Genomic DNA, 24,668 nt, shown 5'->3' with positions numbered 1-24,668 from the left:
ATGACAAGAGAAAAGTATTTTCAGTTGAAGTGGGAGACATTAGTATTAAGTTCTTTTTTTTTTACATAAAACTTCTACATTTGTCTATACATGACATACAGAGAAGTGAAACATCAAGGATGAGAACAATGATGCGTATATAGTGATGAACACATTGAAGACGACCTTTTTCACAGGTAATTTCAAACTGATGAGAATAATTTTCATAATCCATTTGCATAATATGTAAATATGTTCGAATTGTTCCACTGCACATCTGATGTCATTGCCTAGTCGATCACAGAGAAGACAGGAAAACCTACACATAAAAATAGAAGAAACACATCACCAAAGAGATGAACTACCTAACCTGGGCCCTGGTCAATGGGCCTGTCGGCGTAATCAACTTCATAATTAATGCATTTTACATCTTCTGCATCGTGTGTCCGCACCGCAGAGAAAGGATCAAGCAACCTCTGAAGATACTTCTGGGCTCTTTGGTTGTCAGCACCATTGTTTATTTATTAACAGTTTTTAGGATGTTTTTATCTGAGAGAACTGCTGACAGGATCATGAAGTATATCTTGTGATCGCACTTGGCTGTTTGTCCAGCAGCGTTTCCTCCTCTGTCTGGCTGAACTTCTTCTGTTACACTCAGATTGTTCCTGCACATAGAGCCATCTTCATCTGGTTTAAGGAGAACATCAAACCAATCATCTTCTGCATTTTGCTTTTAGAAAACATTTATGGTTGACTGGATTTAGTCTTGGTCATTATGGCTCCCTATTCTACTGGATCTGAACTCAACATGACTTCTCCGGTGAAACAGGCACCCGTCTCCATACTGGTGGAAGAGTTGCTGAACCAGACTGTGGATATATATGCTATTATGGTTATCATAAAGAAGGGTCATTTTTATCTCTCTTTTGTTGTGATGATGACATCTAGTTGTATCACTGTAGTCTATCTAGGAATGCACATTCGGCGTAGGGTTATAAATGGACAGTCCCTTTCCAGTGCTCGGCTCAGTAGCCAGTTGAGAGTCACCATCACTGGCGTCATTCAGGGTCTCCTGTATTTTTCCTATGCTGTCTGGCACGAGTACATTTTTACGTCTCAGCAAAATCTGTCTGCTTTCATAAGTCCTTATGTACGATCAACAGCGGTCAGTTTCTACATGTTGGGCACCACATTTAACCTGGGAGCGGGTCAGTCTGTGTTCAGGCAGCAGATATGTGGAGCAGAGCAGGTCGGTGGTTTAACAGCTGGCAGCAGAAATAAAATATACATGACCTGCAGAAAAATTGGATATTTATGCCTGTTTTTTTTTTCTCTGCAAAAATATTTTATTGCTTAATGTACTTTTAGTTATTTTTATTTTCTTCATTATCTTCATTTAAGTAAAAAAAAAAAACCCTGCTACTTTGTGGTATGTGTCTAAGCAATTACTACTGTACAGAAATATTCCACTCTATTATCTATTTTATTTCCTGTGGTTCAGATGTCCGAATGGAAAAAAAAAATAAAAAAAAAAAAATATATATATATAGTGAAAATAAACACAATCAATATAAATATAAATCAATATAAATTTCATTTAACAAAATCTTTTTTGTAAGTTTAATGATGTTTTTTGCCTTTTGACAACAGTGTACTTTAATGGTACACAAGAGAGAGAGAGAGAGGAAAAAAAGCTTATTTTCTTAAACATCATTTATAATGAATGTAAAATATTTAATATCTCCAAGTTGATTGTTGCTTTGAGGCAACATTTTTTGAAACACCCCATTTTCTTTAATATTTACAAGTTAACAAGATTGTATGGAACCCCATATTAATCTGGGATCAATAACGTATTTTTGAATTTAATTTAATTTGTACAGTTGCTACTGCTACCACTAACAATAGCACAGGTAATACATAAATATTAATATTCACTGGCATTTGGTGCTGACCCATTTCTCTTTACAAATATTTTATGCGTGAAATAAGCAGCCAATCTATGACCAATTTGAAATATGTTATATTAACAACGTGTGCTCTTTCGTTTTCGCGCTGCCTTTGTCCTTGAAATATTTTATTAAGAGCCATTTGAAGAGAAACGATATTTTCAGAGAATGAGATGAGTCGCAGGGAGTTGTGACAGCTCCGAGCTTTCGAACAGACCGTGAAGGCAGCAGGGGTCTGGCTCAGCCCCTCGTCGATCAGATCCTAGAATCTTGCTTCTGTCTGCAGTTGGCTAGAGGAGATCTGGGGAGCGGATGCTAGCAGGAGGGAGCAGGATGGGACAAATCTCCTCAAGGGAAAAACGTATTGTTTTCATAGTTTATATTTAATAACAGTGCCTGTCAGAACCTCGATCTTCGTCAATATACGCCACCCAGGCTGCTGTGTTTTGATTCTCAAACGCTCGAAAAATCTTCAGCTCTAGATCTCTAACCCTGAAACATACGATGTCCGATGAGCGGTCAGGTGAGTAGCTGGACACAGACTTTAGGGAGTGTTCATATGTTTAGGGAGTGCTCATATGTTTCGCAATGCATGGCTCTGCCGGGGCAGTTACGCGTTTATTTATTGGTAAAACTACAGTAAAGCTCAGTTTTGACTTGTTCTGGAGTTGAAAGGCACCCCTCTAACGTTTAGTTTTCATAAGTTAGACCGTCAGTTTAGCCGTTTGGGTTAAAGTTTAAGTAGCTTAAAGGAAAAGTTAGATTTACTGACGAGTCCGTTAAAAATAGTAAAACAGTTACCCGCTGAATGAAACAGTGCAGAAAAGGCTGGTGGGTAATTCGGGTTTTCTTAGGGTGTCTTGAAATAACTGTTTCTTTAACCGTTAACCACCGTTGACGAATTTTATTGCAGTTTATTTACGTTGTACTTGGTTACCATTGGATCGTTGGCAGGGGCGTGCAGAGACTTAAAGGGGCAGATGCTTAAAGTAAAAAAAAAAAAAAAAAAGGGGTGTGGGGGGGTCAATGAGAACAACGGTTTAAAAGACACACATAACACAGGAAATGTATTTATTATTGTAATTCAGTTCCAGATTAAACTTATACATTGATGTTTGCTATATTTCAAGTGTTTATTTCTGTTCATTTTGATGATTATGGTTCACACATAATAATAATAATAATAATAATAATAATAATAAAAAATTCAGAATGTTAGAACATTGTATCAGACCATTAATACAAAAGTCTTACGTCATGTTCATGCTACGGGTCTGCAACTGTGGCTCCTTATATCTTCCACAATGACTCTCATACTTTTGGCTTAAAATAAAAAGAAACCGATTTACTGACATGTTTCTAAATACAGATATAATAAAAATGCCATTTTAGCAATTTTTCATGGAATAATTGCATTAGATTTCCACAAATGAATGGCACTAAAAGTACTATTAGTATTTTTGGAACAGTTTTGTTTTGTCATTAGGTTGGAAACTATGCAATTTTGTTTTTCTTCATTTTCCACAAATAACAATATGCCATATAATAAAAATATACCCATCACTCTTTTTGCAAAAAAGATTTACGTTATTTATTTTAAAGCCTAATCTAGGCTTTAAAATGTACCAGCTAAATATTGATAGATTACAAGTTGTGGCTCAAATAAGACTTTGTTAAACTGCAATAAGGGCAAAAATGAGTCTTTGAAATTTGAAGGTTGCACACCCCTGGTCTGCACAGCAATGACTTGACAGCCGACCAGCAGACGGTCATCACAAGTTCACTGTTAAGGAAACTGGTAATTTACTGAGTGCTGTAGCCAGGGAGATTTAGGGACGTTGAGTAGGAGGAAAAAAGTGTAGAAGTGAAAGGTGCAAAAGCAGCAAGGACAGCCACAACAATTAGAGGATTGTAAGTCAAAAAGCCTTTTCAACAGTTTCACAAGTTGTGGACAGTGGCGGGAGCCAGAGCTTCAAGAACTGCCACAAACAGACATATGGAGGACATTTTCTGCAGCTGCCACATTCCTAGTGTGAAGCAACAGATGTAAAAAAAAAAACAACGCTTTATTCCCTGTTTGCGTATATGAAAAGGTTCACCCGTCTCTAATGCTGTCAGGCGTCACTGTCCTCATGCTTTCAGTGCGTCTATTAAGTTGTCATGGTTGCTAGACAATGTACTGGCTATCTAGCCGGTAGCAGTCCTATTGATGTAAAAAGGGGCACCACTCTAGACAGATGTGGTCTGTCCACAGAGAAGCTCAGTTTTAGAGTAAATATGAATACCAGGAAGCATGAGGTTTTTTTTGTACCTACACATACACTTAAATTATGTATCTTTATTTTAACTTTTTACGTTAATATAATCTTACACTTAAATCAGGACATTAAAAATTAAAATACATATATTATTTTTTAAAAATGACAAAAATAAAACATTATTTATTTATTTATTTATTTTTGTTTTTGCTACTCGCGTCCCTTCGTGTGTTTTCTCAGTGGTACAGTCTGACTGTTGTTGAAATACAAATGTGTTTATCATTTGAGGTTAACGAAGCGCACTGCTCTGTGTCAGATCCTTCAGGGCGTGCCCCGTGAAGCCTCCCGCCTGGCTCTGAGAGGGGAATGGCCCCGGCCCTGACCAAGATCCTGAAAAATGACCACGGCATCCACCTCTCCTCTCCTCCCGCCTCTGTCGCCGTGGACTCGGATGCGAGCGCCATCCTGTGCACCGTAGAGCTCGAGCCTCACCTGAGACCGGCAGATGACGGCGACCTGCAGAAAATCAGCTTGAACCTTTGCTCGCTCGGCTACCTGGACCCCGTAGACCCCCCAGCGAACCCCAGTCCTTTCGCGTGCGGCCCTGCGTGTCACGGTCAGGGTGAGATGGTGGCCCGGCCTGCTCCCGGTTTACTCGTCAGCTTGCCCTGCTTCAGTAAATGCCAGAGGGAATCTCGTCAAGTGGCCACAGTCTTTCCAGGTGCAACGGACATGTTTCTAATCCCTCTTCCAGAGCACAATAGCCAGGAGGCCTTGCTCCTGCACGGACAAAGCGTTCAGCCTGAATGCGGGCCAGATGGTGGTGATGTGCTCCACTCCTCTCTCATTTTTCCCAGTGTTTGTCCCTCCTATTCCCATGGCGAGCAAGCCTCTCAGAATCTCACTTCCATGTATGCGACCCAGCCCAAGATGATGTATGAGGAATTAGAGAAGCTCTGTCCTCCTCCTACTGCGGCTCTAAGGCAGTTCGGGACTGGCTTTGTGAACCCCGAGCGGCTGGAATCTAGAAATCCGCTGGAGAACGCAGCGAAGGAGCAGCTCTCCCGCCACGCGGAGCTTCAAGGTCGAGCCTGCAGGCTGCAAAGGAGACTTCAAGCCCTGCTGGGCGAGCACGCTTTGAAGCACTGCAGTCAGCAGCTGGAGGGCCTGAAGAAGCACTTCCAGCTCGAAGATGTTCCTCCTGACGGTCTGGACTCTGCCACGCCGCCACAAAGCTGCAGCAACCCCTGTTTTCCCTGGGAAGAGTCGATCGCAGCCTCGGCTTTTTTCGCCGAGGTGGCGGATTTCTGCGAGTCCAACCAGATGGTTCTCAGAGGCCTGCAGGAAGCCCTGGACTCGGAGGCCACAGGCAGCAGCAGCTCTGACGATGAGTTAGAGGAAGACATGCTTTCGCCTTTGTGAGTATCATCAAGTTGGTAATCTTGTCAGTTTGCTATTTATATTATCCTGCTGTCTAGATTGGCTTTGAGCGACTCTAACAACCCAGTGAATTGCAATTCACTGGGAAGGATCAAAAATATGCATACGGCATGAATTATGTAAAAACCTCACTGATATTTGGTTCAGTGTTCCTTAGTAAATCATAGAGAAACTTTTTGCAGTCATTGACGAGGTCTTGGTTTCTTGGCACTGCCTCAGCTTTTAAGCATGTTCCTTTTATTTTCAGTAGGGTCAAAGAAGCCTGAAGCCTGGCCTGCTCTATCTGGGCTAAAGCTAATTGTGTTCAATTGTGTTCAAGCTTTTCATTTTTTTGTACCTTTTATGAATAGAAAACTTTCTATTCAATAAATGTACTGTTTTTACATATGTTTAATGCTCGATTTTAATTCACAAAGATGGTCTGCTTCTAATCCTTCCAACTGGAGAGAAGATAAAACAGTTTTACCACTGGCGTATGACAACTTCTGATCTGCAATGTGTCGAAAAGCATGGACTTTAAAGGGGAGGACTTTCCAGAGAAAGAATGCACCCCTTTAATGTAAGCTCTAGTGTGTGTTTGTGTACAAAGGGCCACTGTGAGTATCTTGCTTGTGCAGCTGGTCCGTGCAGCTAAATAAACCAGCTCGGTCTCCTAGACGCTGGAAATCCTTTGAAGCATAAGATTAGATCATTTCAGTGTCAGATGTGAAGTTAACTACTCATGCTGAAGAACACTCGGAGTGCAGAGGATTTGGCTGCAGGAATTGGAGCCCATGTTGTCAGTTCAGACCTATGTGGAAAGTTCACATAGGTGTTGTCTCGCTTTATTTCAGGGGATGGAAGGCAACCCGTAAGAAAAACTAAAAAAAAAAAAAAAAAAAAAAAAAAACGTTAAGTGGGGTCTGAATGGTGAATTTCTGAAACGAACAGATTTTCATGTTGTACTAGTATTAGCTTTGGGATTTTGTGAATCCCCAGTTGCTGCTTGCATGTTTAACTTGGCCTTCAGAGACATTCACGCTCTGGCTGTCATAAGTACATGTTTTGTGCTCTCTGCTGTGGTGGGTGTTCTGACGTTCTTTCTTTTTTTTTCTCAGCTAAGCGCTCACACGTAGTTGTTTCTTTCCATGCGGCAGTCATAACAGATCCGTCTGACGAGCCAGCTCCCTCTCTACCCGCAGGCTAGGAAATAAACACGGGCTTGCCAGCGAGCCAGCAGCGTCCCACCCAGACTCTGCCATCATGTCTCAGCTCTTCACTGTTTCTAGTTGACAATGTGCGTCTCAGTGTTTGCTTTGAACGCCGGAGGTGCCGTCCTTATTTAGTCCCTGCATCCTCTACATCAGGGGTGGCCAAGTCCAGTCCTCAAGAGCCACCATCCTGCAAGTTTCAGATGCATCCCTGCTTCAACACACCTGAATCAAATGACTGGCTCGTTATCAGGCCTCTGTAGAGCTGATCCCGGTCTGTTGGAGTAAGGATACTTCTAAAACTTGCAGGATGGTGGCTCTCGAGGACTGGACTTGGCCACCCCTGCTCTACATCCTGACAGAGGCAGGTTGATTTAAAAACTTTGGTGAGCAGAATTATGCTTTTCAGGTAGTTCAGATTCGCTTTCTTGGTCCACATCAGAGTTCGATTGTGCTCTCACACCTCCCCAAACAAACCAGATTTTCTAGACAAACAAACTAGAGTTTGATTAAAGTGGACTAAACAGGGCTGATATGACTGAACCTTTACATTGTCAGTGAGGAAATTTCATGACGTCACTCTTGTAGTTCATGAACCAAGAACTTTTTTCTTGACGTTGTTACCACAGTCCAGCCTTGTTTATCACAGTTACAAATGCTTTTCTTAATGCTTTTCATTGTAATTTTCTGTTTTTATTATATAAAGCACCTTGAACCCCCTCGCTGCTGAAATGTGCTGTACAAATAAACTTGATTGATTGATTATTACTCTGACTTGAAATATGGGCAGATTTAGGAAAATAGATGTTTTCTTTGACCCATGACCCATCTGCCTTATTTGAACGCCATGTGTTCTTGTCTTTCCCCTTGTAGAGAGCAGCTCAGTGAAATGGGCCTCTGTTCTGTGCCTTGTCATATTTTTACCCCAAGGAAAAAGAAAGCCATGGATTGAGACCATGATCTAAACAAATTATATTAGACAGGCGCTGATGAGGGTTTTGTGGCTTTTCTCCAATCTCCAGTTTTGTGGTAAACTTTGATTTACTGATACTGACTTGAGCTGATTTCTGTTTCTCTTTTGGAACTTTAATAGTAGAAGACATATGAACAGTTTAAAAAAAAAAAAAAAGTTTTCTTGGCATTGTGCATGAGCGGGCAACAATTATTTCAATCAGGAGCAAGGGTGACATCACTTCCTCCTCTGTGCTAAAACAGTGCTGAAAAGCAGGGTTTTATGGGTTTGACATTTTTACCTGTCATTAGCATCTGATATTGGTGTTTGCACAGCCAGCATTCCTAAAACATGGCTAACACAATGCGTGCATTCCCTGGAGAATGTAGATCCTTATGTAAACTCTGGAATTTCCACAAGACACGGCCTGAGGGCAACAGCAGCTGCTCTGGCGAATGCTTTTACTGGACACTTTGAACGGGAAACTTGATCGCTCTAGCTCCTAATGTAAAGGAATTGGCAAACTTTAGAAGTCACAAAAAAAAAATATATATATATATATATATATATATATATATAGTTTTTGCAAGGGGAAACCAATATATTCATATTTGTGTGTTGGGTTGTGGGTTTGTGTTTCTTGTCCAGATTCGAAGTGTCAACCAGTTCCTTTTCCCCACAGTTTTTCCTGGTATGGAGTAGTTCCCTGTGATTTAGCTCTAAACCTCCACTTTACGAATTTTATAGCTTGGTCCTTCTCTAAGTGGTTTGCTTGTTTCTTGTGAGGAAATGGATCATTACAGTCCGTTCAAAAAAAAAAAAAAAAATGTGGAAATACTTAACTCTCTGCATTCACAGTGTGGGAACAGTTGAAGCACTCATGGGATGCAGCTTTAAAAGTGTAATTGGTTAAGTTTTGCATTTGTAGCTGGAGCTTGTTTACTCAGTTTGTTAGCTACAGTGCCTTACAGAACTGTTCATACTCCTTGAACTCATGTTTTGACATGTTTCAACCATAAACTTCACCTTATTTTTGTTGGTCTCTTTTGATCGACCTACACAAAGTGGTGTGTAAAAATGGAGAGAGAGAAAAAAAATCCTCTTCATTTTATCTAGCTTTACACATCTGGAGACAGAAAGTATTACATTATTTTCTTAACAAGAGAGTCTTTGGAAAAAGTGTGAAAAAATTAAAGAGTTCTCAATACTGTTTTAACAGATTACATATTCTATGTGGTCAGAAGATTCTTTGACAATATTTAAGTTTGATTGCATCACTTCCTTTGCATGAGTCAAGACAGTCAAATGAGGTAAAGCCTCTTGTTTCAGCTCGGGGTCCTCACTTTAGCTGCGAGAACCCAGAGCATTCTCACTCTGACTTGTATTCACAGGATGTCAGCTGATATTTTACTTGGTTTCATTAACTTTGTGATAAATACACAGTTTGGGGAACATTCCCTGAAAGATTATCAAAAAAGTCATTCCTCCTTTGTTCACTCCCCTTCTCCTCCAGCCAGCGCTTGGCAAAAAATTCCTGGAATTTCCTCATTATGCTGGTGGAAAGCGAAAAAGGGCAAGCCAAGACTGGGCAATGTCTGTGTTTGGGAAGGGGCAATTAGCCTCTTAACAAACAGACTTCACTGAAGCACACTGACAGGGTGGCTTTCACTGATATTTTCTTTTCTGTATGACTTAATCTTGTCTTTAGGTATTTAATTAAATTGAATTTAACTGGGGAGTGTGCAGTCTATAGCTTTATGCCAGGAATCCTAACCTTTCCCTCTGGATCAGAGTGTTTGAAGTGGGGGAGTCCCTGCAAGCCAAGGTCCAAGAGCACTGCCATGGCAACTGCTGTGGTACTGAACTCAGCCTCACAAAGCACACACAAACACACACACACACACACACACACACACACACACACACACACACACACACACACACACACTTGCTCCTATTGTAACCTTTTACACACAGTCAGTTTTATTACACACACTTTGTTCATTCCGAGTGCGGCCTTTAGAATAATCGCTTCCTGTCAGGTCGCCTGCTTGTTTTCACAAAGGTGAAGCTGACACATTGGGAAATGAGATTAAAACAACCATCTATCTCTCACCTTGTGCCGGCAGCAGCAGCAGCAGCAGCAGTGAGATGCAGTGGCTGGAAGAACGAGCGGAGCTGAGCAGCAGATGGATCTGGCTGCAGCTCCGTATGTCCGAACTGGACGGGAGAATAGAGCAACTGGTGGAGCTGCACAAGCACATACGCTCCACCAAGGTATGATGGATGTTAGAGATGCGCAGAGAAATCAGCTGGTGGATGGAATAGGGTGGTAGTCAGCTTGATCAACCCCAACCAGCGATGAACTCAAAAGTTTGACCTTTATCCAAAAACCTAAACCAAAACTCTTTGGGTGTGAATGCAGCTCCTAACGGAAAAACACTGACAGGTAGTTATGTTTTGGACCAGTAAAGTGTTTAAAACTGAAGCTTAGAGATTGAAAAAACTATATAGAGGCTGTACTGAGTATACCCATGTCTGTGGGTCAGTCAGTCTACAGGAAAGCGAGAGCGTGAGACTTTGAGCAGCTAATAGGAAGGTCAACATGTTACAACAAAAGTTTTCTTTTTTTTAATCCTTTTCATTTTGGTTTTATTTAAAAAAATGTAAATTTAGCTTTACAGCAATATGACGCCTCTCCTTTTTTGTTATTGGTGTCCCTGGAGGCAGGGGTTAAAAAAACAAAAAACAAACACCATTTATATCATGCTCTTATGTCCTCTAGTATTATTATTTGAAAAAATTCTGAATTAAATCACACTCAGCAGGTCGAGTCTTTTCTAAAACCTAAAAACAGAAATCGACCACACAATTCTGATTGTTGCGTCCACGTGCTGTGGATTTGTAGAACATTTTTTATTTAAATCAGTAAGTAAAACATAGGATACCATACAAGATCTGTCTTTTTGCATCTGTGCTCTTTTGTGAGCGCTTTAGGGCCGGGTGGTTCTTGCGCAATCCCAGCCGCTGACCGACAGGCAGATTCAGCAGACCTTGATGAGAGAAATGGCCGGCCTCTCCTGCACGGCCTCAGACGCCGACGCGGAGCCCTGCAGTCCCACGCGCCTCCTGTACAACATCGAGAGACAGGTACGGTGGCTGAGCTCTTTCTTGACTGGAACGTTGTGTTCCGGTGTCAGCCTGTGAGGATTTGACTCATCACTTACACAGTACTCGCTGTTCGACCCATGTGCTGTTATGGTAAATTAGTAGCTGCAGGTGGAGGGAATAAATTGCTTCTGCTTGATGATGTCAGGTGGTTCTAATTATCCCAGGAGGGAGGAAGAGCGTGTTAATTGTTGTAGCGGCTGAGGCAGATGTAGAATTGCATATTAATATAACACGGTATGCATTCCCAGTCTTAATGGACTTTGAAGTTGAGTGTAATCTTGATGTTGAATGTTCACTAAAGTGAAATAGATCCATACTTATGGACACATCCCAGAGGAGCATCATTTTTGGGTGATTTCTTAGTATTTTCTGTTTTGTATTTCCTTTTGAATTAAACCTGCAGGAGGTAACTTTTATAAATAATATATGTATTTTAACATATTTGTTAAATATTTCACTATGTCATGACAGAGAAAGATAAAATGTGAATAAATGAAGCTTGCATATTTGCAGAAATGCACCACTTGGTCAGAAATAACCAATCAGAGCCAGGAGGCGGGTCTTACCACTGTCAATCACCCTAATGTACATGCTGCTCTCAACCTCCCCCTTGCTCTCTGCTATGCTGCATCTCCTTCCCTGCAGAGTTACCTGCTGTGAATGCTCAGACTAGTTGAGCTCATTTTTTTTCACAGATTATCAGTCTCATGTTATATTGTCATGACATAGTGAACGTTTTAAAGAAAAATGTAAAAAAACAAAACAAAACAACAACACACTTATAAAAGCTACCTTCTGCAGCTTTGATAGTCTTATGGCAGCACAGGCTTTAATGTCAGCGGTTTCTATTGATATGAAGTACGATACAGGTTTGCAAGCAGTTGGATAAAGCTCCGCTTTCATTTTGTTTCTGGGTTAACTTGATTTCTGTGTTTCCTTCTCTGCAGAGTGCCCAGCTCAGCCAGATTGTAAACAGTCTGATGCTTCCCCTGAGTTTTTCACCTCTCTCTAAACAGTCTTCAAAGGAAAGGGGAACCTTCTCAAGGTGTGTAGAATTCCTGTTCTTATTTGGGCTGCTCCTCAGTTGCAGTTAATGGATACCCTATTCTTCAGATCACCTTGTAAACACTTTGAGAAAATCTGCCTGACCATTGTCTGTTTTGACAGCTGCATATTCATCCTGCTTCAGCCTCATGCTATGGGTGGAGGTTAGAGTTTGGGTGGAGTTTGTTACCACAGCTCTGCGGCATATTTTTTGGTTATATTTGAGATGATATCTTAGGTTACAGTGGTTGCTCTGTCGCATTTCAACATGACATGTTAATCAACCAACAAAGGCTTCATTTGAGAGACATTATTCAGATTTAACTTTTTTTTCTTTTCTTTTTTTGGTTTTGTTTTTAAACCCCAGACCACCCAGATTATTCTTGAGTCTGTTGGAGCTTTGATTTTTACAGAGGAGGCCTTACAGCCAAAAAATGTTGCACACATTTTGAAAATGAATGTTTAAAATTTATCAATAGATGACTTGAAGGTCAAAGATGACCTTCAAGTCATTTGCAAGTCTTTGGATATAGTTTGGTGACAAATAGGAAGAAAAAAACATACAAGACAGAAGTTATGTGTTTTGCTGGCAACAATTAGAGCCGTGGAAGTTATGTCACACTGTTACAGCGGTATAACGTCTCAGGAGAAAAGTTCAGAGCGCAACATGAAAACAACAAACAGCTACAGTAGAAACTGGAAAGAATACAGAATGTTGCTTTTTTTGCCTTTCATGTTAGAACTTTCTATCTGTCTGACATGGAGAATAAAGGACTTTAAAAGTTGGAAAACAGCGAGACGAAATATAGTCCTGTACTTGCAAATCTGTTTACCGTCTAGAAAATAAAAGAAATGCCACAGTTAGCTTCAGATGCTAATTACACTAAAAGCACTAATTGCAAATTCTTTTGTCTCTAGTTTTTGCGCACATAATGTAACGTCACTTCAGCTCATGAATAATTTTTGTTTTGCAGCAGAAAGGTTCATTAATTTAAATTATGTTATGGGATGTGATGGCATGTTTGATTGCTTTGCTGCCCTTTTACGGCACAGTGTTGACAGCAGAATTTTTTTTTTTTTCAAGCTTGAGGTCTGTTGTGCCCCAGATGTCCCCTTCATTGTCTCAGCTCTTGTGCTGACAACAATTAAAATACAGCCATAAAAAGATGACTCGGGCTTATTATTTAGTCTTATAAATATAAATACAATTAGGTTTACATTAAAGATCACAGCAACACTAACTGTTTCAGTAAAGGCATTCTAGATGAAAACAAAAAATCTCTGTATGTGCAATTATTCAATATAGTTATGGGTATTAGAACCCAACCTAATTAGAGCATTTCTATTAAAACACTTTAGCTGACTTTACTCACCAGGACATAAATTTAAAAGGACACTAGGTAAATATCACCATGAGTGGTGAAACACATGATGTATCGCAACTTAACATTCACATCTACTTAGAGGAAAACTGAAATTCAGAAGCAGATGGTTGATAAACTTATTCTGGACAATTCTTTTTATTTTTTTTTTTACATTTTAGGATTTCTCTGACTTTTGTGTGAACTTCCAGGCCCGTCCCTTCCTTGAACAAAAACCAGCTGTGCGGTTTTCCACTTGTGAATGATCTTTCTCGCTGTGTAGGAATGTAGGCCAGGCTGTTTGGAAATGGCATTAGAAAACTAACCTAATGGTGACCAAGAGCTACAAAATATGACCGCTCTGCTTAATGCGTTACTATACGCCCTATTGTTTCAGATTGTTAAACCGTGAAAGCTTTTGCTTTTCTAAAAATATTGACCTGTTCATGATTAGTTAATCATTGCCAAAGATCAAAATCCACAAATTAACTGCCTGTTGACTGGGTTGCCAAAATAATAATGAAAAAAAGTAGAATCAAATATGAGTTGTCATTATTATTAAAACCTTAGAAGTGGAGAATTGCGTTCTTTCTTTTTACTTTGTATTCACAAACAGCTACTCAAAAGCCAACACTGCACAGCTGCTCAATCAGCATTAATAATCACAGAGGCAACTCCAGCACATACACAGATCCAACATGCCTGACATAAAGCTGTGGCAAGCAGCAGTGGAAACAGAAGGTAAGGCACCATGTGGCTGCACAGTCAGGATTTCAAGTCTTAATCTAATGTTGCAGATCAAACAGTTTTAATCACTGAGTCTTAAATCTATTGTCATTTGCTGACGCCTGCATGCTTGCGGTGGTGCTATAATTCCCAGCTCAGTAGTTTTTCTGACTTGGCTGAGGGAAATATTTTAAATGTCAGTTCTGTGCTGCTTTTCTGTTATTTAATGGGCCATAACTTTGGGTAAGAAAAGCAGTGAAACATTTTTCTTTTTCTCCAGCCCGACATGAATAATGTCTTCTGCCTCTTTTACCTCTCATTCTCCGTAAAGATGAAAAGTATGTGTTATTTGAATGCTCAGAATTGTTATTATTTTTTATTTTATAATCATGAGCCATAATAAATATGCAACAGTGGCAATACTTTTGATTTGTTAGGGATAATCACATGTTGCAGATCAAAGATTTCAATCAGTAAGTTTTAGGTGTACAGTAATCTTCCAGTACTTATTTAAAGACTTGCTTTAAATTCTTTTAGGGAAATAGGCAAAATGTTTATTTTCTGATGTTCTAATATTTATTAACCAGCTTATGACTTTTTATAATCGAAGCAGCCAAACAGCTTTGTCTAGACTGACTGCATGTTGCCTTTTTTATACCTCATTGTGAGTGAAAATAAAAGCCTTGTGTTGATGTTTATTAATTGTAAAGTAACAAGAGGATATATATATATATATATATATATATATATATTTACTCGTTATTACCAGTGATGCACTTCTATTCTGACAGCAGCTTGAAAAAATGGCCTGTTTTAGTGCATGAGTCACAACTGTGGCATCTTCATGATCTCATCTGATCTCATTCCTGCAGTACTCCTGGAGGAGATGATGTTTTTCTAACTGGGAGTGCTAAGGGAAGGAGGCTGAAAGGCAGAAGGCTCTTCAGAGTCGATGCATCGTGTGTGTGCGCCCGGACCCGGCCCATGGTCTCTTGCCACAAACGCAGATTGTTCTCTGTCACCTCTTGCTACACCACCAGTTCACCGGTATGCCCAATGCAGGCTCCTCTTTTTCTTGGTCTGTCCTGCTGCAGATGTACCGTACGCATATGCATCCTCCTAGTATCTGTCTTCATGTTAGTAAATGTGACAGCTAATTACTTATGTGGAAAAACTGTACTCTATCTACTTGCTAACAGAATGAGGTAAAATCTGTTTTTCCCTCCTTTTGTTTTATTTTTGTTCCAGAAATCAAGAAAGCCCGTATCTACTCACTTCCCCACGTGTAACTCTTGTGATTCTGTTTGTTTGTGCTCAAAACCTGGCTGCAGCTGCAGGTCGAGACTTCACCCTTTGGTGCCTCTTTCCTCTGGTAAGACTTCCAATTAAGATCCCCCCCCCCATATGGAAATAATTCAGAATTGTATTCATTTTACCATTCACCTGTTCTATAAGGTTACCTTTAAGATGTAAAATCGTAATTTCTGTGAAGTATGTACCACTTTTGATGCGCCCCATTTTACATCAGTTTGCTCGACCGTCTTGGTAGCAAAGTTCAGTGTTCTATGTGTAGTACGTAAAGAGTTTCTATAGATCTGGTATCATATATTGATTGAATAACTCGATTATTTGAAAATCTGGAGCCAATCCAAGCGTTCTGCATTCTTACATGACAGAAATTAGGTTAAGCAATGTAATTATTGAACCATAGTGGTGGAATGTTTCACTGTACAGTAGCTGAGATCACATTGTCACAGTGTCAGATCCATCTGAAGGTAATGCTTAGGTGTTGTTTACCTAAACCTGCATGTCTTCCAACACTGAAAAGTAATACAAACGTTGCAACAGTATGATTTAGACTTGTTTGATATCTCATACAATGTAGCACATTTTGATCATGGTGTGCCTCGTCTTTTTAAAGTTGTAGCCTATTCAAAAAATAGCTAATTTTTTTTTCTTGGTCTATTGAGAATTGTAAGTGATCAAATATCCTGTGACTGTATTATTATTATTTTTTACCAAGTTCTTAAAGATTGTATTCTCTCCTCTCAGGCGTTACTACAAGCCATCATTTTCAGCAATTCAAAGCCAGAGAAGAATGGGTTCAGAGACCTTTAATTATCAATTCTAGACTGTCCAACCCACCAAACTATGGGCGAGTCAGCTCCACACCAAGGCACAAGAGTAAGGTCCTTCTGAAGGAACTGTGTTCACATCACAGTTTGTTCCCCGTTTTATCTGTTGACTCAAAAATATTTTATTCTGTTTTACTATGACACTGAGAGAACAAAACAAACAAAAAAGAAAAACACCCAATTTTCTTTAAAATGACAACGTGATCAGGACAAACTATTACCTAAAATCTACTGTACAGACGTCAAGTATCTAAAGAATTACCGGCGTTGCCACACTTATTTGCACCTGTAACAACTCTTACAAAATAAATAATGGGCTGACTGGCTGCTGTAAAGATGAGCAGATGTGCTTGTTATCACTGTTTTCTTGCTTTCACAATGTTTGCTTCGAAAGACCAATTTGCAGCCGTTATTGCTTTAAATAAAAATAACCTCACAAGTCAACAAATTGCTGTCAATTTGTTGACAGCAATTTACGAATTGATGATAATAATAATAATAATAATAATAATAGTAATAGTAATAATAGTAATTAATAATAATTTGGGAGTATACAAAACAAATCTATCTTGTATTGAGAAATATTGTAAATTCAGCCAAATCATACATACTTGATTACAGCAGTATTGACTTACTGCTGTCGGATTTGATCCTTGTTCTACAACACTGCAGTTAAGAGAATAGAAGTAGAGAGAGTACAAAAAAAAAAGAAGCCGACAATGGAAGACTGGTTATTATGTCCTCCACCTTTCTAAATCTACAGACTTTAGACTTTAAACTTGTTACACTTCCTGAAAAAGTGTAAAGAACCACAATAGTCCATGCTTGAACCAATAAATGAAAACTAGCTTGAACTAGCTTTACTGCATAACTCTGAGTCAATCCTTTAGTGGGTGTTAGTGCATCTTTACCCACAGTGAGATTAATTTTTTTTTTTTTTTTTTTTTACACTGATGACTTTATGACAAGACGAACAGCAAATAAGCCACTTTTTTTCTTTTATTAGAAATACTTGAAGTTCTGACTGGATTCCAATACAGTCCAATTCTGGGATTGTGGGTTACTATAGATTCTGCCACAAACACTGGCTCAGATGAACTGGGCAACAGAGTTGCTCAGAGAACATAACAATAGAATGTTGGAAGAGAAAATTTCCCAGATTTGAACTCCTTTAGGAGATTATGGTCAAATTCTCAAAAGTCAAGTGGGAGGAGCAGAAACCGACATCCAGCAGTAACAAGACAAGAATGGATCAGTGTCAGTCAAGAATCAAATAAAAAGTTGAGGCAGAGCATGCCAGGGGAAATTACAGAAGTACAGGAGAACAACAGTGAGCCGTGTGGCTCTTCTTACTGCGCTAAAAATAACTTTATAAACTTATGTTTATTGTAAAGTTGAGGTACTTAAATTCCTGTGCATATGCCACAGTACTGCCATGCCTGCCTAAATAATGAATATGACCTAACTGTAATAACTTGATATTTAAACTTGGATCTGTCTCAGCTCCACCCTTGTTTTTATTCATGTCAGATGTCCCACTGGACCTGCATGAAATTGTGTGACATATCACATATCATATCATATGTTCGAATATGTCTATGTGCTTCTGTAGTTTCTATAAATTAGGATTTTATTTCTGCTTTTACTTCCTAAGATCACCACGGGATTTTAATATCGCCACGGTTGGTTTTAGTGTATCGTGGGGCAGTAAAGACAGGACAAAACGGAGGTGAAAGAGTGCAACTAGTAGGCACAAAGGAACCTGATTGAATATACAGTAGCTTAAAACGTCACATGCTCATGGATGATTTCATGTCTGTTTTAATGATCCTATTCTCTTTAGTCAATAGCAGCGGAAGGCAGTCTGTCAATGGTAAATTACCCAAAATTACAGCCCGACATAAATATACCGTTATCATTGAAGCTGAAATTGAATAGGATCATTTGAAACTTCCGATCAATTCCTGCAGCTCATTATGGACTAATGCTTTAGAAAATCCTGACAAAAATACATATGGATGCATAGAGTAGAGTGAAATGATCAAAGATAGGGACTAACTTCACTGCAATTTGCATGTAGAGTTGGACTAGAACCACGTTAATGAAAAATCACAGTGAAATTAGTTTATTTTTTAAAGAAAAGTTTCACTCTAAGAGTAGGAGATTGATGCAAGGGAATTTAGAATGGATCATGTAGTTTGCATGCCATCCATTAATACACCATCTTGGCATCTAAAACCGCAAAGCCAAAGAAATATCTTAAGGAGCCCAAACAAAGATTATTAAACTGTTAAGAAGACATTCACATTCTTAAGCCATTATCACTTTATGAGCTCAAACAATTATCTTGTTATCACAAGACAACAACTTCTATTTTCCAGAGATAATTTTCTAATTATCTCAGAGATAACAACTTAAAAGTATTTATGGCTCTTTTGTTCCAGCTGAGGGCTTCTGAAATTTTCTCTGTCAGTTGAAAAAAAAAAAAAAAAAAAAGTAAATCCTTACACAATCGCTATAGTGGGGGTAAATGTAGGTAACATGAAAATCTAGTGTTGTGATCAGAAAAAAATGAATCTAAAAACTGATTTGTTGCCGGTCTAAAAAATGTATTAGAAGAGCAGCATGAAAACCACAGTACACATTACAGACTCTAATTTATGCCATGTGTGCGCACTTCTAGGTAGGAAATGCAAGCAGCATGTGCGCCGTCAGAAAAGGGGAGTTTTGACTGTGTCACCAATCAGGTCGCCAGGATCTGCTTGGAGTCAGCGCAGACGATCCAATAAGAGGAAAAGGAAGAGAGGACGGCGCTGCAGGCTGACTAAAGGTGGGTTTCAGTATGTCTTCCATTGCTTACTCTGTAACTGGATGAACTGAAAAAGTTCCCACAGTAAGATAAAGTTTGGTCTTGCTGTATTTAAACCACAATGTATAACATAATTTAAGGCTTTGCAGTTTTAAAAGTGAAACAAGAATTACTCCCACTGAAACAAAAACTATTTAAAATAATATACTGATTTCTCAGGTTTTAAACGTGTGGTCTTGCCTGTAACAAATACAATTTAGTGAAATATCTAACAGCTTTCTGTCACTTTTAAGTTAGAAAAGGAGGATTTTTTTTTTGTTTGAAAGATGTGTTCAAATTTGTGACATGAAATTAGCTCATGGCTATACATTGTTGATCATTTAGCATCTACAGTACTTGGTTATATTTTTTTACCACATTTTTTAAGTTGTGAGCTACACTGCTATCTGCAGCTATGTCCTTGATATAGTCTCACTTTCAGAGTGTGTGTTATATGTTTGTTTCTAGATGATCAGGATGTCTTGTACCAGCTGTGTGATCTTGGAGACAGTTCAAATGACATGCTGGAGGAGAACTATGGGCAGTTCACGCTCAGCCGGGGCTCACGGGTAACATACTCAGTATCATTCAATTGTGTGTCAATCTGTAAGTAAGTAAGTAAGTGACGAAAGTCTTAACTATTGGCTACCAACAAGTGTTAGGAAAGCAAAATTCATACTTAAGTTTCTTCTTGAATGCAACAAATCTTTTCTTTCTTTTTTTTGTTAAACCTATCAAAGAAAATTACAACTGAAGTGAAAGACAAGAAGAAGCACAAAGTCAATAACTTCATTATCAGTATCAAAGCAACTGTTCTTTATTTAATGCCCCTCTTCCTCATTTCAGGAAGAGTCCAAACACTCATTTTTTTTTTTTTACCCCTGAAGGTCCTGGTTTTTATTATGCAGCAAGTCAATTATAGAGATTTTTTTCCATATTGCTGCCTAAATGCCATGTTATTTGTGGTTGCGGCATACTTATGCTTCTAATTCTGCTGCTGCTGATTCATATCTGCAGGACGTGGTGGATACAGTTCATTGAATGGGACTTTCCAATGAATAATTGGCCTGTTTTCGAAAACATGCAGGTTTATGTCAGATGAAATAACTGCAAATGTCGTGCGGGACGTTGTTATCTTCACACACAAAAGATCGAACAAATAGAAATGCTAACCCACTGTAATATGTAAACATTAGTAAATGTTAACTCTGCTTATGCAATAACATATTCTGCTTCATTTTAGGGCTTCCTTCGCAAACACCACAGAGGCCGAGTGTACAACATCGATGACATTGTCATTCCCGTCATTCCTCCTCTTTCTAAAGTGGAAAAACTGCAGTACAAAGATATCCTGACGCCGAGGTAAACAACCCAAGTGCTGTCCAAGGAGTTTAAAACAAGTTCAGTTTAAACGTAGTGCTCATTTTACTGATCGTATTGACTTGAATTGGCTGAAGAGACACACGTAAGTTTCTTTTTCCACCGTTCAGAAAATGTAGAAATAAGACGATCTTATAAATTATAACAGTAATGAACTGTCTCTACTTTTTATTTAGGTGGCGAGTGGTCGACATCCAGGGTTTGACTCCTAAAATGGGAGAGGAGAACCAGAAGGTAAAGTTCAGTCTTCCTGGCGTAAACATGCTAATGTTATTCTTGATTTCACCGTTCAGTGTGTTCTGTGTCGTGTGCAGATTGAGGATCTCTGTGACGAAGTCTTTGCTCGGAGGCACCAGGCTCTGGAGCAGAAGGAGAAACGCCGCTGGACTTCCTGGGAAAAGAGGAAGTGCTGGAGACGTTCGACAAGGTGGCTGCACACAAACGGACTCGCTTGCAAATCTTTATGTAGAAACAATCCGCGTGAAAGCCGAGCGTAGAGAAATGTTCTTCTTGTGGATGGCTTACGTTTTTCTTCTCTCTCTCTCCTCTTCAGATCTGGCAGCAGGCTATCGAGCAGCGGGGGCGGGATGTGCACATCAGGAGACGAGAGCTCAGTGGAGTGGGGTTGTGCTCAGCTGGATTCTGATGAGCAGCCGCGGGTGGAGGAGTGGCTGGTACGATCTTAAGCTTCTGGTCCTGAAACGACGATGATTCTTCAACGAAAATGGAGAATATAACAGTATTCCACAGAGAAAGGACAAATCTCAAATTGTATATTCAGGTTTTTTTGGGGGGGTTTTGTCAGTGGTTGAGACAAATTCTTGTTTCCTTTCTGCCACTAATGTGTATTTGTTTTTGTCCTTACAGTTAAATTGCTTGTTATGCCCTTTATTCATTCCAGGATTCATCAGTGAGCAGAGCAAACCTGTGCCGCTGTCGGACGAACAAATTGCTGTTATTTTGAATAAGGCTGCAGTCAGTTTGTTTTTAAACTCCTCATTTTCTTTTTAATGCTCAACATTACTTGAAATGTGTTTTCTATAATATCCATATCAATGATAAGATGTTATTTACCCTTTGGCTCAGGACAGGAATATAAATCAGCAGTAATGAGTCTAATATCCTCAGCCTTTTCCAGACAGGCTTAGGCAAGCTGTGAAGCCTCGATGGCTTCTTGAGAGTCTCCGCAGATACTTGTCTCCGCTTGTTTCCCCTGATCCTGCTTTGATTGTAGGACTCTCTTCTCCTTTGCTGTGATTGGAGAGGAAACAAGCTGCTACTTATCCAGGCTTTTCTAATCAACTTTCTCATCACCACAGCTCTGCCTCATGCACTTCAGCACCCAAACAAACCACGATTAACGCTGAAACCCCCGAGCTTCACCGAAACCAAGCAGACGTCAAAGAGTGCATTAAGTGAAAGGACTGGTCTGGAGAAAGCATTTAGCGGATTTGTTTTTATAGCTGAAAGAAACGACAGTGTCTCACACTCGATTTACTGCATTTGATAAATCGTACGGAAACGATTTGTGGTTGTCGGCAAACAGACAAAAAAAAAAAACCACATTATTTGCTCTGTGTTTCCTGCAGCCTCAGGCACCTTGGGAGTCCCGAGTCTTTCCTCTGGATGAGCGTGAGGAAGCGACTCTGCTATCTGATGAAGTGAAAATCCCATCTGGGTGGACAGAATCAAGCAGCCTTTCCTTCTCTTCAAAGCCTTCCAACTCCCAACTGTCCCCAACTCAGTCAGCCTGCACTACACTGCCCCCTTGTGGACAGATCAAGAGCTGCGCATCCAGCGGTAGCTGAGTTTACGGCGATGACATCTTCATAGGTAAGTAAGGTGACATTTTTAATTATTATACATTTGTAGTTAAATATAAAACTTACAGTTTGATTGTTTACAGATATTTCTGCTGTACGGTATTTTACTTTACAGCTATGTTGTAATTGGTGCTAGATAATGTCATTCAAGTCTATAAAAAAAAGTAATTTCATAGAACAGCTGAAACATAGAATTAATTATGGAGAAACAACACACACACGGTTTTTAACCAGTTCACTTTTTAAGTATTTCCTTTTTTTTCCCCAGCTCTCCTTACATCAGGGACCACAAGCCAAAACAAGTCCACAGGAAACCTTTGCAGGGATACCGGACACAGTCAATGCTAATTTTTCATTCAGTGTATTGATCTGAGTACTTTGATGCGATTGTCGTTTTGTATTGTGAGATGTGCCACAGCAGTTTTAAATGACATCTGCGGCTCTTGCTGCAGTTTTGGGTTTTAATGTAAATGTGGGAGCTGTCTGTGTTGTGATGTAGAGCAGCAGTTTACAGTTGTCACACGCTATTTATTCTCAAAGATGTCTCTTAAAAATGTACAGATTTAAAGACCCAAGTAGATCCATTTATTTATATAATCTGATTGTTTGATTGTTTTTACATGTTTTTTTTATTATTTTCATATGTGCTGTAATTCTTGCAAAAGTTTTTTTTTTAAATGAAAACAGTAAATATTGATATTAGTAAACATTGTGGGTTTAATGTTTTATTACATGATTCATGTGCTTGTTTCTTTTCTGGTTCTCAGAGGTTGCTCATACATTTTAAGCACAACAGATGCATTTTGTTTGAATAATAAAACAATCTCATTATTGTTATTGACGACCTGGAACAGTATGGAATTTGACTTGAGCAGTTTGCAGGTTTTAATATGGGAAAAAGAAGACGGAGTATGGAAAAAATATGCATACTTATTTCCTGGCAACTGTCTATTTGTGAAACATCTGCTTTTCTAAAAATAAGTTGCTTCAATCAGCTTACTTTTATGTTGATTTTTATGAAGAAGATGCATATTGATCATTCATCTGTTCATTATTTAATCCATCAGCTAATTCGTCCATATGACTGTTGACCATGTCTGACCATTCTTCCACCAACCCATCGGCATTTCAGTAATCTGAAAATATGTGACTGAACAAGTGCAGTATGTACATTAAAAAAATCTGCAAACATTCTGCAATGATTAGATTCAAATATCCCTTATTCATTGTGCTATACCTAAAAAAGATAGTTTGTGGAAAACATTTATGGCATCAGCTAAGATGTAAGGCCAAAATATATTTTATAATAAAATTAAATTGGGGAAAAGAATGCACAATTATAGAATATAGTAGAATATGGCACTCCCTTCTGTACATTTCAAGCTGTTTGTTTTTATTAGATCTCCACTGTAATTACACATTACAGGAAACATCAACTGTTTTCAAAGGTCTGATCTTATTTTTCATGTTTTTGTATGAAGTATATGCTACCACCATTTAAAATATGTTTTAATTTATTGCATAAAAGCTAATAGTTGCATCAAATACTGTGAGTTCATGTAGTGTTAAGATATAACTAACATGTATCAAAGTCACTGCTCTTTGGGCCACAGTTGGAGAGAAGCAGCTTGTGCTTCAGTCTTGAATGCATAATGCCCACTTATAATTTCCTTGACAACCAATGAGAGGCCAGATGTGCAGATGGCTGAGGTCACCCCTCTAACTTAAATTAATTTATGTGTCTAACTTCATACCAAGGACTTGGTACATGACCTTTGATGTCATAAACTCAGTTTCATCTAAGTATTTTTTTTAGTAATGCAGACATGGCTGATTCCTGGTGTGTGCATGTGAATCTGGTCAAATGTCAAGGGCAACTATTTATTTTCATTAATGATGTCCCATTTGAAGTTTATAGTGATCTGAGAATGTGCTTTAAATACACTTATCAAGTCTGCACATTTTACAGTTTAATTGATCCTTCAAATCTCCCTGTGAAGGATTCGTAGTTTCATTTAGCTCTAGTGCTAACTTGTGTTAGGAGTTATGACGGACAGAGCAGGTCTTGTGATGAAAGGTTAAAAAGACCAAGGTTTTACATCTTAAGTTCATCTCGTCTCTAGCTGCATCTGTAAAACAAATCACCTAATTAGTCTCAAATAAAAGGCAAAGAATCACTGCTGGCCACAAGAGGGGCCTATTGCTTCTCAAATAAGAGGCAAAACAAAATGAATCTAATAACATTAAAGGTTAAGTAAGGTTACACTTTAATCTTACTGGATATATTTAGCTTATTTGACTTAACTAAAAAGGATTTAACATTTAATAATAGGTTTTAAAATAGGCTCAGTCTGCTTTTACTATTTTTATGTATTTTTATAGTTACACACTAGAGGGCGTCCTTCTATCAAA

At 39.0% G+C, this 24,668-nt stretch overlaps 2 protein-coding genes across 6 annotated transcripts; both read left to right on the top strand.

The window, feature by feature from the left end:
• Positions 1–335: 335 nt before the first annotated feature.
• On the top strand, positions 336–4,525 carry tas2r201.1 (taste receptor, type 2, member 201, tandem duplicate 1). Its single transcript, XM_015034864.1, has 4 exons — positions 336–448; positions 592–728; positions 834–1,228; positions 4,427–4,525. Exons 1-4 carry the CDS (start codon positions 336–338, stop codon positions 4,523–4,525), a joined length of 744 nt encoding a protein of 247 aa, XP_014890350.1.
• kansl1l (KAT8 regulatory NSL complex subunit 1-like) lies at positions 2,180–22,882 on the top strand. Of its 5 annotated transcripts, none has more exons than XM_015034957.1 (16): positions 2,180–2,451; positions 4,503–5,604; positions 9,901–10,045; positions 10,766–10,918; positions 11,887–11,984; positions 14,943–15,117; positions 15,319–15,442; positions 16,123–16,254; positions 18,889–19,035; positions 19,522–19,622; positions 20,297–20,415; positions 20,610–20,667; positions 20,748–20,860; positions 20,987–21,107; positions 22,023–22,266; positions 22,525–22,882. In XM_015034957.1, the coding sequence occupies exons 2-15, from the start codon at positions 4,553–4,555 to the stop codon at positions 22,239–22,241; spliced, it is 2,757 nt and encodes a 918-aa protein (XP_014890443.1). In that variant the 5' UTR covers positions 2,180–2,451; positions 4,503–4,552; the 3' UTR covers positions 22,242–22,266; positions 22,525–22,882. The 5 variants fall into 5 exon arrangements, with proteins under 5 accessions (XP_014890443.1, XP_014890434.1, XP_014890426.1 ...); XM_015034948.1 differs by having other exon boundaries at positions 9,898–10,045; XM_015034940.1 differs by having other exon boundaries at positions 9,895–10,045.
• The last annotated feature ends 1,786 nt before the right edge of the window (positions 22,883–24,668 follow it).

The sequence above is a fragment of the Poecilia latipinna genome, unplaced genomic scaffold (assembly GCF_001443285.1).
Source record: "Poecilia latipinna isolate Pla-1442-1.1 unplaced genomic scaffold, P_latipinna-1.0 Scaffold19, whole genome shotgun sequence".
In the NCBI taxonomy this organism is placed as follows: domain Eukaryota; kingdom Metazoa; phylum Chordata; class Actinopteri; order Cyprinodontiformes; family Poeciliidae; genus Poecilia; species Poecilia latipinna.
Note: the sequence above shows the minus strand (reverse complement) of the source record. Positions and strands in the feature narration are given on the sequence as shown.

What these genes read in the sequence shown, in the direction of transcription:
- tas2r201.1 (XM_015034864.1), top strand. Translation starts at nt 336, where the DNA reads ATGAACTACCTAACCTGGGCCCTGGTCAATGGGCCTGTCGGCGTAATC. An exon ending in GCTTTTAGAAAACATTTATG is followed by an intron (nt 729 to 833) that starts GTTGACTGGATT and finishes TACTGGTGGAAG; the next exon opens with AGTTGCTGAACCAGACTGTG. An exon ending in AGATATGTGGAGCAGAGCAG is followed by an intron (nt 1,229 to 4,426) that starts GTCGGTGGTTTA and finishes GTGTTTTCTCAG; the next exon opens with TGGTACAGTCTGACTGTTGT.
- kansl1l (XM_015034940.1), top strand. Translation starts at nt 4,553, where the DNA reads ATGGCCCCGGCCCTGACCAAGATCCTGAAAAATGACCACGGCATCCAC. An exon ending in TTTGGTGCCTCTTTCCTCTG is followed by an intron (nt 15,443 to 16,122) that starts GTAAGACTTCCA and finishes CTCTCCTCTCAG; the next exon opens with GCGTTACTACAAGCCATCAT. An exon ending in GCGCTGCAGGCTGACTAAAG is followed by an intron (nt 19,036 to 19,521) that starts GTGGGTTTCAGT and finishes GTTTGTTTCTAG; the next exon opens with ATGATCAGGATGTCTTGTAC.